Source organism: Artemia sp. Qi Xiang Cuo, chromosome 4, assembly GCF_049724085.1.
Source record: "Artemia sp. Qi Xiang Cuo chromosome 4, ASM4972408v1, whole genome shotgun sequence".
Lineage (NCBI taxonomy): Eukaryota > Metazoa > Arthropoda > Branchiopoda > Anostraca > Artemiidae > Artemia > Artemia sp. Qi Xiang Cuo.
This window is the reverse complement of record NC_142797.1, coordinates 44,059,077-44,074,378: the sequence shown is the minus strand read 5'-3', so window position 1 is coordinate 44,074,378 and position 15,302 is coordinate 44,059,077. Positions and strand designations below refer to the sequence as shown.

Below are 15,302 nucleotides of genomic sequence, written 5' to 3'. Positions count from 1 at the left end.
TGAAAGCAAAATTCACACTTTCTGTTAACATTGTCTCTGATTTTTTTTTCTTTTTTTTGCACTAAACTCTGCCATTTCAAATTTACACTGAATTTAGAAAACCCCCGAAAAAATATATATCGAAAATTCGCCGAAGGTGAATTTTAACTTCCCTTGGTGCGCATTCTTAAGTCAGGCACCTGGCATCACTGTACTGAGCAAACTAATTTAAAAAATGAACATGCATCAACCTTTTGCCAACTTTCTGCATTTCACTCATGAGTGGCATAGAAACAAGAAGAACGATTTAAATGAGCTTCAAAATATGCCTCTCTATAAAATTCCCCGGAAGCTGAAGGTTATAGTCCTAACTTCTAGTCAAGCTTGATATTGAAAAACAGTCTAAAGTACTCCATGCTAACTTCTACCTTTTGTTTTGAGCTGTTCCAATTTAAGTTTGTGGTGTACATGCTGACAATTTACTTGTTTAGGTTAAATTCGAGATGAAGAAGTTCGTTTATTGTGGAAAATAGTTGAGTTAAATGAATAAAATTCTCAGAATGGATGCAGAACAGTAAAGTTCTACCAAATCATATTATTGAGTTAGGACTAAAGTGAATACACCAGTCGATGCCTTTTTTATGCTGATTACGAATATAATAATCATTTCTATTGGAAATGAATTTCAGCCCCCCCCTATATATGCCAATTCAGGGATAGGTTAGGTATATATATAGGGGGGGGGGGCTGAAATTCATTTCTGATAGAAATGATTATTATATTTGTAATCAGCATAAAAAAGGCATCAAATGGTGTATTCACTTTATTCCTAACTCAATAATATGATTTGGTAGAACTTTACCTGCAGAACCTAAATGGCTCCATGAAAAGGTATATTGAATTAGGCCTACCAACCTCTACCCCTCCAGCTCTGAAGGAAAATGACCTTTTACAATTGTTATCAGTTTATTAGGTATACTCCACACAATAAAATATGATAGAAAAAATCAATTTTTGGCCTATGCCTGCACCTTAATATTCCTAAAAATGTTGTCAGCATATCTTCTATGCATAAACCTCTTTCACCATGTCCAATATGCAAATATATAGCCCAAATTATATATATTCCATGCATTTTGACATTTATCACTCCTTTGTTTCAACTTAGGCTAATAGCCTATTTATAAATTAAAGCAATGTTTACAAAATCAAGAACTTAAACTGAAAATTGCAGTGGAAATGTATAGTTTGGGCTATATATTGGTACTTTCAATGGAAAGGGGTGGTAAAAGTGGTTTATACATGGAGAATCTGTTGACTATATTTCTTATGCATATTATAAAGTAAGAACTGTTTTTTTCATCATGTTTTCTTGCTGAGTAGACCTGCTAAACTGATATCTTACAAATATTGTGTTCTAAAAGTGGAACTTCAGGAAATAGATGTAGGTTACTGCTGAAATGAGGCATCATATACATGTTACCATCTGAAAATACTTCAAAGCAGGATATCTATTCAAAGAAAATTAAGACTTTTGGCATTCCTAATGTGCCTGATTTTGAATTGATCAAGCCTAGGGTAGAGTCACCAGTTTCTAGCACACTGAACATTTACCTATACTTTCTTGCCTTCTAATTACCTCATTTGTCATTTAATTTTACAAATTTAAATATCACTAAAACCTCAATTATCAGACTTCTACAGTTCAAAAATGTACCAGTTTCATTTTCATCAGGTGCCAGATATTAAAACATACTGGACATATAATTTCTGGAATTTTCTTAGAGGCAGATCCCATCTAAAGATTAAATAGTTTCTACATGAGAAAACACTTGCTCAGGAAAGTGGTCACAGGGTGCAGCTAAGACCATTACAGTTAGTGGCTAAATTCCCTGGGCATAAATGAATAATCTAAAACAAAAAACAATCTGGTTTGTAAATTTGTATCAACCCTGTTCTATATGTCAATTGAGCTTTTATAGCAAACTTGAAAAGCTTGTTGTCTCCAAAAATTAAAATTAAGACTCTTGCTGTTCTAATCTATAGGCCTAAGTTGCAAATTTAAAATGTCTATTGATTGTTTTTTCAGGTTCCTTTACCCCAAAAATCATTGAATCAGATACTTATATATATATATATATATATATATATATTTATATTTATATATATATATATATATATATATATGTATATATATATATATATATATATATATATATATATATATATATATATATATATATATCTTTGAGCTTCCTGGCCTTAACCATTTCGAAATATCAATTAGAGAGGTCTTTTGTAAATCTTTGGATAAATCTTTGCTTTGGTGTCGGTTTCCAGCTCCTCGCCATGATGCTTTAGAATGTGAATAGCTCGATAATTAGAGTCAAATTCGTAATACCTTTCATCTTTCTTTCTTTGAAACAAACTTCACACACAAGCTTTATTCTATTTCTGGATCTCTTTCTTTATTCTTCCAACATTTTCATGTACTGATGATCTAAACAAATAACATAGTGTTCCAAGCTTCCTTTTAGGTTCAAATGCAGAATCGCACTAATTCAAATTGCAATTCCTAAATCACTCAGAATCTTGATTCCCTGTAAACCTTCCTCACTTCTCAGAAACTGGTTTACTACTACTACTAATAACAACTAACTGCAGCACCAAGCCGCCTGAGGCCATCACAGCTACGCACGCTCCTCCCCCACCCCAATTTATTCAAAGCCTCCCTTTTTACGCCCGCCCACGAAGTTTCCACTTCCTTTAAATCTTTCTTTATGACCTCCTCCCACCCCAGACAAGGATGACCTGCTTTCCGTTTAGCCCTAGACGGTTGGCCAAAAAGAACAATCTTAGGCAATCTGTCATCCTTTATTTGCAAAACGGGCCCTAGCCACCTCTACCTTTCTTTCATTATAGCCCTAGAGAGCGGTACTGAATCACATTTTTTCATATAGCCTATTGTTTGAAGTACGGTCAGTCAGCCGGGTACCCAGAACAATCTTTAAGCAATTTCTCTGGAAAACATCTAGCAAACCTTCATCCGCTTTTCGGAGCGTCCATGCTTCAGAGCCATATTTGACTACTGTCATCACTGTAGCTTCTAATATTCTAATCTTGCTTTGCAGACTTATCTTTCTATTCTTCCAAACTTTTTTTAACTGTAAAAAACACTCTGAGCCTTGGCTATTCTACTTTTAACATCTTCACTGCTCCCACCGTCTTTATTAATAATACTACCAAGGTATGTGAAGCTGCCCACCTGATCAATCTTTTCGTTACCCAACGTCACCTTTTTACCTTCACCTATTCCTAGCCTTAGTGACTTAGTCTTCTTAACATTGATTTTCAAACCTATTCTAGCACCCTAAACTCGCAAATGCTCTAAAACTTCATTCATTTTGCTCACACTTTTATCTAGGATGCTTAAATTATCAGCATAATCTAAGTCCAGGAGACTTTTTCCTCTCCATTTCATTCCGTGGTCTCCCATTGCTTTTACTGTGCTCCTTAGGGCAAAGTCCATCAAAATAATCCATATAAAGAGGGATAGAACACAACCCTGCTTAACTCCTGATGTAATACAAAATCAGCTGCTAACCTCATTTATAACCTCATAAACTTAAAACCACCTTAACCACAGCAGTGTTATTCTCGTACATAGCACTAATCACTTTAATGTAGTTATCTGGTATACGATACAAGGATAAGACCTTTACTAAAGCTCTTCTATCAACAGAATCAAACGCTTGCTCATAATCTGTAAAACTGAGGACCAAAGGTGTTTGAAAACTCAGGCCCTTCTCAATTATAGGCCAATAGTGAACATTTGGTCAACACATCCTCTATCTTTTCTAAAACTGCACTGTTCTTCTCTTAAAACTTTGTCTACAGCATCTCTCAGTCTAAAAAGTATCATATTACTAAGTAATTTACTACCTACAGAGACCAGACTAATGCCTTGATAATTACCACACTCACTTTCAACACCTTTCTTATTAAGTGGCTTAATTAAGTTTTTCATAAAATTGTTAAGTACTTTTTCTTTTCCAAAAATGATATTCATAATCTTCAGTAACTTATTTCTAACTTCAGAGCCACCATATTTAAGAAACTCATTTACCACCCTATCAGCACCTGGAGCCTTATTATTTTTTAATCCTTTTAGTAACGTTGCTAATTCCTCCTCACAAAACAAATCTTCCTTCACATCCAAGGCATCACAAACTTTTTCATTTTCCTCTATATTTTTTCCTGCAACTCTATCTCGGTTAAGCAAATTCTCAAAATGTTCGGCCCATTTCTCTTTAGTTTTTTTCCTTATCGCTAATTGCGGCCCCACTCCTATCTTTAACTGGGCCAAGTCTGGATTGACTACTTCCTCTCAATTTATTAACATGCCAGTACAATATTTTACTATTATGCTGTCTAGCTGGATCTTCCAGATCCTTGGCAAGTTTATTCATGGCCTCCACTTCACACCTCCTTAGTTCATATTTTAATGCTTTCTCCATTTTCTTTACATTCCTTTTGTTTTCGTATGATTTATCACTCAGATGACTCTTGTACAAGTCCTTTCTCCTTTCTATTAAATATAAAGCTTTTTCACTAATATTCTTAGCTGCAGCTCTAGCTTTCTTCCCTAAGATACCTTCAGCAACTTCACAAATTATTTTTCTACAATTATTCCAACCATCTTCCACATTATCAAATTTTAAACTCTTAAGTCTAGTATTCAACTGTTCCTGGAAAGTTTCTCTTAAATTCTCATCCTGGAGTCTACCAACATCATAACTTCCCATGAGGTAGTTACCCTTCCTATATTTCAGCTTTAAATTAACCCTTGACACTACTAGAGGTTGAGCTTTACTTTTAAAATCAATAACGGCATTCCTATATAGCCTAGTATCTTGTACTGATCCTGCCAGTCGTTGGTTTACTATAACATAATCAATAAGGTTTGCTGTCTTACCATCACGTGAATTTGAATGTGTTTCGATGTGTGTGTGTGTATTACAGAATTTTATTTTGCAGCAGTAGTACAACCCATGTTACTGGGCTTCCTGTATTTTTTTTCTTTTTTTCTTTTTTTTTTTTTTGTTAAATAAAGTCTTAAAAATAAGTATAATGTCGCAAAGTAGCAAAATTTTTGAATCTAGAATTAAAAATTGTTTCTTTTCGTTGCAGTTTAAATTCTTCATACCCTCGGTTGAATAATTTGTCATAGGGTTCTTGAAAATAAGTGAAATATGTCTATATCTGAATAAGCTTAGTATAACCTTGCAATTTTATGGGCTCGTGTATTAGCAAAATATATCAGCTATTTCCGATATTTTGGAAAGAAACAACGATATTTCTCAACAAGTTTTTTCATAGTAGAGCCACAGGAAAACACAAATTATCGTAAACATATGACAATTTACAAATTTCGCTTATCTGTTTTACAATCTACAATTTTGCTTGTCTGTCTTAGAGACAGACAAGCAGTCACCTGTTTTCGTAAACAGAAACTTCACTTCCGGGGTCTAAAGGTTGACAAAATCAGCTTTCTGTGTTTCAAATCTTACCAACTAAAAGTGAAGCTATAATGACACTTGAATTTGTGATGAATGGGAATCTGTTGGAATCAAAACAAAAGCCAACCACCCAAGGTGATTAGGCGAATCTCCTCAGTTTGAAAATTTTTATTGAGGAAAAAAGAAAGAAAAAAAAAGCTGAGAGAAATTAAAAGTAAGTAGAAATGTAACATTATATATATATATATATATATATATATATATATATATATATATATATATATATATATATATTCAAAATGTCTATTGATTGTTTTTTCAGGTTCCTTTACCCCAAAAATCATTGAATCAGATACTTATGTGGTTCTGATTTGATGCTATTTGTCCAGTTTCTGAAATTTTCCAAAAACAGTTCTAAAAATAGAAATTAAACCACAATTCTAAAATTCAAATCATTAGGCCTACTTACTCTTACCTTTTCCTGACAATTCTATTCATTTTTATACCTTTTCATATCCATTTGAGTTATATACTAATTTATGGGAATTTTCTTATTGTTCCTTAGGCTAGTAATAGCCTAACCAGGTGTTCAGCAGCAACAAGCTGTTGAAACTTGAAACCCATCTTCTGTGTGATAATGTAAGGTAGATCTGGTTGTGTTTCTTATTTTGGATTATGTCTGTAATTTGTGTTTATTTATTTATTTTTTGCAAATTAATTGTGTGAGGTAGCCTTGTTCAAATTGTGTTTTTCTTAAACTGCAGCACACTGATACCTAAAGGATAGGCAAACTTTGAAGTTTTCAATGATAATAAAATTAGGGCACATTGAATTTCCTGACAGCTTCCTATCTCAATTTCAAGAATATTTATGCTTCTTCTGCAAAAAAAAAGCTGAGTCAAGACTTTGTTCAGAGATCTAGTAAGAAATTTGAATTAGAAACACATACACCAATTAAGAAAACTTAATATCTGATATATTTTATTAGAATAAAAAAAAAAATGAACACACAAAAAAGTATTTCCATTAGGCTAACACTTATTCCACAACAATGCAGTTGTTTTTTAATGCAAAACAGCTTACAGTTTATGGATGCAGGAGAATCACAAAATGTTCACACAGAAACAGTTCATACTGTTGAAGCATGGCAACTAGTTTAAGATATCTAAGCTGTGTAGGCATAGGGACAGACAAAATCAAGTTCTAGAAAAAAAAATGAAAAGGCTAGCCTGTACTAGCCTCAGCTAGCTGTGTTCAGTTAATAATACAAGTCTTATTTTTGATGTTCATTACCCTGTAAAATTCTTCCCAGGCCTAGAGGATTGAAGGGTTTCTTTGAATGCCCCTCATCTCCACCTACTAGCAGATGACTTTTGATAAATATGGTCAATTTCTCAGATATCTGTGAGTTTCACAATCCCCCCTTCAACTTTCACCCCCAAAGAAATTTTAATACCATATTCTGTTCCTTAGATGTTGTATCTATGCTAGATTGACAACCTGGTTGTACTTAAACCCTTTTGATTTAGTTCCATAGTCATAGAGTATCCACATGGTCAAAGTGCCAACAGTTGGCCATAATGCCAATATGAGGTTAAAACATTAACAGTGGGCTCATCCAAAAGTCTTCAGTTCTTGATGAGCTCATGTCAAAACATGATGTGATTTGCTTACAAGAGCATCTTTTTCAAGGAGGCACACTTGTGCCTCTATAAAGAGGCGACCCACCACAATGTTAAGCGATTTCAGGTCCTAGAGGTCGCAGAGAGACGGCGGTAATCGCATTTTGTAGCCCAAGCTCAAACTAAGAAACTTGCAAAATTTCATCCTCCTCCGACTTTATCTTCATGGGGTAAACTGGGCTGGAAGTTTGGACCCTCCCACCACAGCCCCCTTTAACGGTGTCTGATTGGACTGAAATTTAGAGGTTAAGGTGTCATAGGGCCCGGGAGCTTATTCTCTAAATTTCAGCTCAATCCGATCACTCTTTCCCTGTTTTCAGAAAACCAAATATAGCCACTTAAAATTCATTTCTTTTTTTTTTCTTATCCACGCCTACAGGCCAGAGTTGGCAACGGATCCGGTTGAATGAGGACTCATTCGAAGCAGAATTCGACCTTTTAGGGCCTTTTGATATTTTCAGACCGAAGAAATTATCCCCCGAATTTACATTTACGAAAAACCTTAGTTTTTTTTCAAATAATACAGATAAACAGGTTAGACATGCTTTGTTATGAAAATATCTGCGCGTCAATTTTCATAACAAAGCATGTCTTACCTGTTTATGTGTATTATTTGAAAAAAACTACGTTTTCTAAAGAGTTAAAGAGGCTGAGTTACAAGGTCAACCCTTAAAACGTACAGGGATTAGGAGGCACAGTTGGGGGGGCTGTTAAAGAGGCTGAGTCACAAGTTCGAACCTTAAAACGTACAGGGATTAGGAGGCACCCTGTACGACGTGATTTGAGTATTCAGGAATTAAAAGCCTTAACACAAGAATGTTCAAGAGCGGGGGGTTTGGGGGCGGCAGCCCCCAACTTTAACTCCTGACACGATCAGCTAACAGTTAGTCAAGCAATAATAAGTAATAAACTGTACAAAAACGTGCAGAAATTATTTGAAAAAAACTACGTTTTCTAAAGAGTTAAAGAGGCTGAGTTACAAGGTCGAACCTTAAAACGTACAGGGATTAGGAGGCACAGTTGGGGGGCTGCCGCCCCCAAACCCCCGCTTTCGCAGCCTTTAAATAAAAAAAAGTTTTTTAAACTGAAAGTAAGGAGCGACATTAAATCTTAAAACGAACAGAAATTATTCCGTATATGAAAGAGGCTGTGCCCTCCTCAACGCCTCGCTCTTTACGCTAAAGTTTTTATTGTTTAAAAAAAGAGTTGTGAGAAAGTCAAACTTTAGCGTAAAGAGCGAGGCGTTGAGGAGGGCACAGCCTCTTTCATATACGGAATAATTTCTGTTCGTTTTAAGTTTTAATGTCGCTCCTTACTTTCAGTTTAAAAAACTTTTTTTTTTATTTAAAGGCTGCGAAAGCGGGGTTTGGGGGCGGCAGCCCCCAACTGTGCCTCCTAATCCCTGTACGTTTTAAGGTTCGACCTTGTAACTCAGCCTCTTTAACTCTTTAGAAAACGTAGTTTTTTTCAAATAATAAGTCAGTTAAGCCTTAATCTTTTGGTTACCAGAGACCAATTCACTTGCCATGCATCTCCTGCAAAGCAAAATAACACTGGTGGTAGACTGTTGGGTAATCTTGTGACTTAAGTGAATTCTACTCTATGTTGGCTGCTTTTAGAATCCTGTGATTACTTTCTTGCTGTTAAAGTTGATGATATGTTTATCTATAATGCTTATTTGCCAACTATGATAATTAATTTAATGATATGTCTAAGTGCCTTTTGGCTCTTGCCTCTGAAAAGTTATCTAGAAGCATTTCAAGCATTATTTCTAGTAATTCTCTAGGCCAAGGGTGCCACAACCTGTGTCACCAGTCACCACTAATATCTCTTGCTATCCCTTTGGAGGGTAAACAGACCCCCCTGTCGATACACTAATGACAGTATTTCTCATGAACTCTTTTCCTACCCTGCCTGGGTTTGTGAAAATAATTCTACATGGTTGTAGAAAATACCTTAATTGTATTCTCCCAAAGGTCACTCCAACGAAATATATATTTATGAACACCGAAAACAGATTAAAACCAAAATCACCACTTCTGTACAAAGAACTTTGTATAAAGGTGGACCTTAGACTGACCCTAGTCAATCCTATAAGTGAGAACTTCAAAATTAGACACTTTGAATACTATTAGCTATCAGTGGCCAAGTCTAGGAAGACAGAAATAGATTTTTGTCTGAAATTTTACTTATTGCATCACCACTGGCTTAGCAACAGGACTTTGACTTGTAATTGAAATTTATATTATAGGCAAATCTAAGGAAATTTAATAATGAAAAGGAAACCAGGTCATTTATCTGAAAAAAGAAAGAAAATTGGCAGGAAGCCTCAACAACTCCCCCCTCCTGTAAGATAAATGACCACCCACGCGCCAAGCTGGTCCACCCTTACAAACATAAACACTGAACTTCAAATTTACAACATCCATTTGCCTTTTTTCATCTCCAGCATCTATGCTGCTACTTCCACAGCTTTGCTTTGGATCTTTTGCCATCCACACATCTCTACTGCAGAAAAACCATGGTCTAGATCATATAGGCATCCACAAAAGATTTGAAAATTGAAGTCCACAAGATTAACAGAAAATAATCATGTTTAGCATGATTAAATAAAAGTTTTCTTGTTCTCACGAATTTACATTTGAGAGAAGCATAGAATCAAGTTCTGACACATTCAATAATGCCAGTCATCAAGAAAATTGGCTGAACTAGCCTCTTAATCTCCATTGGTGGAAACAACACCATATCTCAATTTAAATGCAAATTACCCCTTGGCATAATTTGAAATAATGCATGGCCAAAAGACAAAGGCCTATGAAAACAATAGGGGTACAGGGAAATCAGGTAGGAATCTCAACAAACCATGCATCAATTTCTTCTGGGTCCCCTTCCCTGGGATAGTTGAGTGAAGAACACTCCTTGATGCCAACTGAAGATGAAATTTTAATATGTAACTCAAGGAATAAGGTTTGCAGGAAATAATTATCTATTCCCATGAAGAGTTAAAACCGTGAATAGGGTTACTTGACAAAGGTTTGGGGAAATATGAAGCAGGGTCACAACTGGCCAACCAGTTGTCTGTCGTCATTCATGGCTCCCCAAAGGGGCTCCCTCCCACAAGAGACCAAGTGTCCCATAGAGTTAATGGCTAATCTCAGATTCTTTCTCAAGCTTTTCCAATCCAACCCAAAATTCAATATCTTTCAACTTTGCTGTAACCTATTGTAGTCCATTCAATTTTATTTTATGATTATCTGTAATTTTTCTTAATAGGGTCACAAACCTTCTCTTCCATCATAAGTTTTTTCGTCTTACTGTAGTTTTGTAATTTTCCCACTGGGTCTTGGACCTCTTTCTCCCTCCTTAGCTCTTTTTTCTTCCTGTAATTTTGTAATTCTCCCAAAACTTTGTTTTCCACTACTGCAGACTGAATTTTGTTTCTTTTTTGCATTTCTTTTTTCTTTTTCACTTTTCTCAACTTTTTCAATCACATAAAATACATCATCATTAAATCTGAATTGGACTTGTGTCCACATCTTTGACTGCATTTCTTTATTGTAGTTCTGTTTAATATTTCTTTTCTCCTTTTTATTTTTCTTTTCTTTTGTTGTAATAGGAATTACTTGTTGCTAAATAAAAATTGAATTCTTAAGTTGTAGTTCTGCTTTGCATCTTTTCTCTCTTTTAGTTTTCTTTACTTTTGTTGTAGTATAAAATAGATTGTCATCAAATAGGAATTGGATCCCAATATTTGGTTTTTCATATTGGACCAAAATTTCTCAAACTTTACAAGGAAAAGCATGTACAATAAATTTGTTCCCATTTTTTCTCTGGCACAATGAGTGTTTCACCTTGGTATGTACTAGTTGGTGTCTCATATTCCTTACATGTGTTTTGAAGTTTGTTGTTTTCTGAAAATTTTCCTGAGGGGTCAGTTTCATACATCTTATTCTTAACATTATGTGGCCAAGCCACTTCTGCATCTTCCACTGGTAAAGAACTTGCTTTTAAGGATAGGAGATTTCTGATATCCCTGAAGTCTCCTCCTATTAGAACATCTAATGTAAGAGTAGGTACTAAGCCTACTTTTACTGTTTTCCCTTTGGAATGTACCATCCTTCTTTGCACTTTCTATTCTCACCCAAGCAGATAGGCGTTTGAGCTTATCTCCATAATAACGTACTGTTGTAATCATATCACTATGGTTTATTTCTGTCTTATTAATTAAGTTTGTTTGCACAAAAGTTTGCTCACTGCCTGAGTCAATTACCATTTTGGTCAATTTTCTGCTTAATTTTCCTTCTATTTTATGTGATTTCACAAACTCCTCAATATTTTCTTTGCGCAATTTGTTCTTTTATGGATTACTTTCTCATCTATATCATGGCAGTTTTTAGAAAAAGGCTTCAAGGAATCACATTTTATGGATTATTAGCATTGCAAGCTTGAATATTTTGTATTTCGTTTTTTAGACAAGAAGGCTTAGCCTCCTAATTTGTTTTATGGGCTGGTCCACCTTCACACATTGTCAACAAAGTTGCATAATTTTCCATCTTAGCTTTTAATGTCTGATAATTTTCTTCCTCTTGCAGCCAATACTTAAAATACAATAATACAAATTAAATACAATACAAATTATTGTGGGACTTATAGGCATCCAAATGCCTATAATTCCCTTATGATAAAATGTCACTTTCCGATTTTCCCTAGCGAGTTCCTATTAGACCTACCTTTCGTGGTTCTTTTGAACTCTTGGCGATCTCTCTCTCCTTCTGCCTCTATATGTTCTTCTCTTTTCTCCTCTATTTTCTCTTCTACTATTTTATGTAACGTGGAGTTGTATACTTTTCGTTTTATAGTTTTCTTTTATTTAATAAAAGATGCCTTCCAATAATTACCCAATTATGCTTTGTTAACATTTTTGTTTACCTCTTTGTAAGTTTGTGTCTTTTTTTTCCGTACTTCCTCACACGTCGTGAGCTATATCTTCCTCCCGAGTAGAAAGGCAAGTCAAACTTAATTCAATTTCTAGATCCCAAATATGGTCTTCAGATTTATCAACATATTTTCTATATTACCTATAATTCTTTAGAAAACGCAATTCTTGAAGAATTTTTTTACCAATGTTCTTCAACTCTTTCAACAACCTCCTTATAACTTTGTATTTTTTCCGCAATGGCCTCATTGGCCTTATTAAAAGCTGCCCATTTCATTTGAAATACCGCGCTATACTGTTTCGCTAATTTTTCCAAAATTTCTTTGTCGCTATCTTTCTGACAACTAGCTTTGATTGTACATCGAAATTTGCCGTTATTCAATATGTCTGAGCAATGGCTCTTGTCCAAACTTCTACTCCATAAATAAGCCGGTATCTTACAGTCCTTATTTCAAAATTCAGCTAACAACTATTATTTCAATCTACATCAAAATAGTTCCTCGAATGTCAAACTTCCGGTCTTCTTGTGGAAACTTGTTATGCCTCAAATTGTTAATTATTTTCGCAAGCTAATTAGTTGCAAGATATGTTGATTTGTAAAAATTTAGGATAAATTTCAACTAGGCTACGCCCATTAAGACTTGTAATATTTTAACTTCTTTCTTCTTTTTCTCCATGCAATTTGACCATGCAATTTGACCAATGAAACCTCCCTTTCTTCTGCTGATTTTCCTCTATCTGAGTAGTATTCTTTCTATGAGGCCAAATTATTTCCACCAGATATCCAACTTGAACACAAATATCACAAAGAGCTTGACCAATTTTTAGATGCATTCTCTGACTCTGATCTTACAGTATTTGTAACGTCTATGGTTACAAATAAATGCGCCTTAAGCCAAAGCTATCACAAAGCATAGATGGAATTTATGCTCTACATATAAAAAATGGTGGTAAAAAATGGCTTTTAGAACATCTCATGCTACTGTTGCAGATGATTTTTACACAAGGTTTGGTTCTGTCAACTTTCTGCATGGGAGATTATTCTCCTATTCCACAAAAAAAAAGAAAATCCTTGAATCAATGCAGATTTTTCAGGCCTGTAACTGTATCAACCAGTTTATGCAAGCTTTATGAACAAATGTTCATATAATAGCTTGAAGAAAAATGTTACACGGCTCCACATCAATTTGGCTTTCAACATGGCATTGAATGTGGAGACGCCCTTGCAGTTGCTACGAATGCTCTGCTTGACACTAATTGTACAGATACTTCACTCGCCTTGGTAGGTCATTATGTTTGCCTTCCCTTTGACTCCCTGATCTACCCCCTTATGCTTCCAAGGGCTGTTAAAAGAGGAGTAAATCTGGGTATCATCAGATTTCAAAGGGATATATATGCTAAGCTACGACTCCGTCTTAAAATCCCTCCTAAGCAAGATGAAATGGCAAAGCCAATGGATAGAACTTAATCATTTAAGAGAGGAGCCAGGCAAGGTGCAATTGTCTCACCTTGTTACTTCTAAAAACAATGTCCTTGAAGCTCAGGACCAGTGCAAGATGTCTTGCGTTCTTTCAGGTCTCAATATCTCCTTAGTCACTTATGCTGATGACCTTTTTAACATTAGCCAAACTTTGGACAAAATTTCTGAAACTTTCCAAAAACTACAAGTAGAATACTGAAAATCTGGTCTTGAATTTGATGCTGAAAACCACGACTTAATGCTTTTTAACTGGAAAGACCCACTTCCTCATGAAATTGTACTTGGGAATTCAAAGATTTGCCCGTCTGACGAAATAGTTTACCTTGGTATTCCAGTAGAAATACCGTTTCTCACACTTGTCATCTCCTAACAGAAGGCATCAAACGCCGCATATCAGCATCATATGATTCTATAGTCTCTGATAAAACACTGTTGTTCTCCCCCACATCCTCTACATTGCACCCTTCTGGAAGATTCTTACAAACGCTGGTAAATTGAAAATCCACTCCACTTTCTTCCGTTTCGCAAAGTACCTACTGATACATCCAATTTGGACATGCAATTCAAAACTCATCAAAAGTCTTCACGTAGCAGATCCTATTATAGCTGTTGCTAAACTTATGGAGTTCCACAACCAACAGATTTCAAGACACGCTTGGAGCCGACTTCTTCAACTCTAGTTATGCAATCATAGTTGTATAGTGATATTTGGCTTTTGTGTTTTTCTCTTTATAGTGCTCTATCATTTTCTTTTTATATGAAGACAGGTTTTCAACAAATAATAATGATAATAATGCCCTTTTATTTACCTTAACATGCCCTGGTAGTTTCTACTTAATACTTTTCGGCGTTCTTGAGATATTAGGCTACTAATAGACCCTTTTTAAAACCTGCATGGACTTGGTTTTTTGTTTTATTTAGTTTAACATCCTCCTCAGTATTTGCTAAAAATTCCACCTTATACCCCCTAGTCTTCAACATTCTCCTCAACATTCCCTGAAGAATTGTAGTAAAAGTAGTAGTAGTAGCTGTACTAATAAAAGCTTCATCAAAAGGTACTATTTGTATCCAGATTGTCAAAAGGGGGTATATGCAATATCCTAGGAACAGCTAGGGCCATTACATCGGAAATTTCAGAGCATATTAATTGGTGTGTTGAACTAAATGAAAATACATATGTCCATTCAAGTTTGGGTATATTTGTGATGTTTTAGAAACAGCTAAAGGTATTTTGTTGAAATTTTCAGGGCATGTTGTAGGGGAAGTTTAACTAAATATGGCTGTTAAAAGGGCATTTCTGCAATATCTCTGGAACGGCTGATAAGATTAAGGTGAAATTTTTAGAGGATGTTGGCTTGCATGTTGAACTAAATCAAAATGCTCTTTATGCTTGCAGGTTCTCAAAAAGGTGTATAAGTAATATTTCAGGAATTGTTAAGTAAAAGTAAACCAAGCATGTGCAAGGACATACACTGAACACATCTTTGAGAGGGGTTTAACAGCAAAAGGATTTGCAAAGTTTACAACTTGTCTGGCTTTCTCATAAAAGAGACACTATATTCTGCCACTTTGATGTGAAAGTAGACATCCTTATGCTAGGACAGTAAGAAATAAATGATTGAATCAAGCTGAAGAAAAGAAGTCATATGATGGATCCAAGGAGCCAAGATTCCTGGTGATCTTAACTTTTAATGAATTAATCTAGA

At 35.1% G+C, this 15,302-nt stretch overlaps 1 protein-coding gene across 2 annotated transcripts in view; it reads left to right on the top strand.

Annotated features, from left to right (window-relative positions):
• The first annotated feature begins 204 nt into the window (after positions 1–204).
• Positions 205–15,302, top strand: part of LOC148953146 (superkiller complex protein 2-like) — a 123,922-nt gene continuing 108,824 nt past the window's right edge. For both annotated transcript variants that reach the window (XM_089088329.1, XM_089088328.1), the window contains exon 1: positions 205–337. In XM_089088329.1, coding sequence (XP_088944455.1) covers positions 215–337 — 123 coding nt within the window. In that variant the 5' untranslated portion in view covers positions 205–214. The remainder of the gene's footprint in view (positions 338–15,302) is intronic.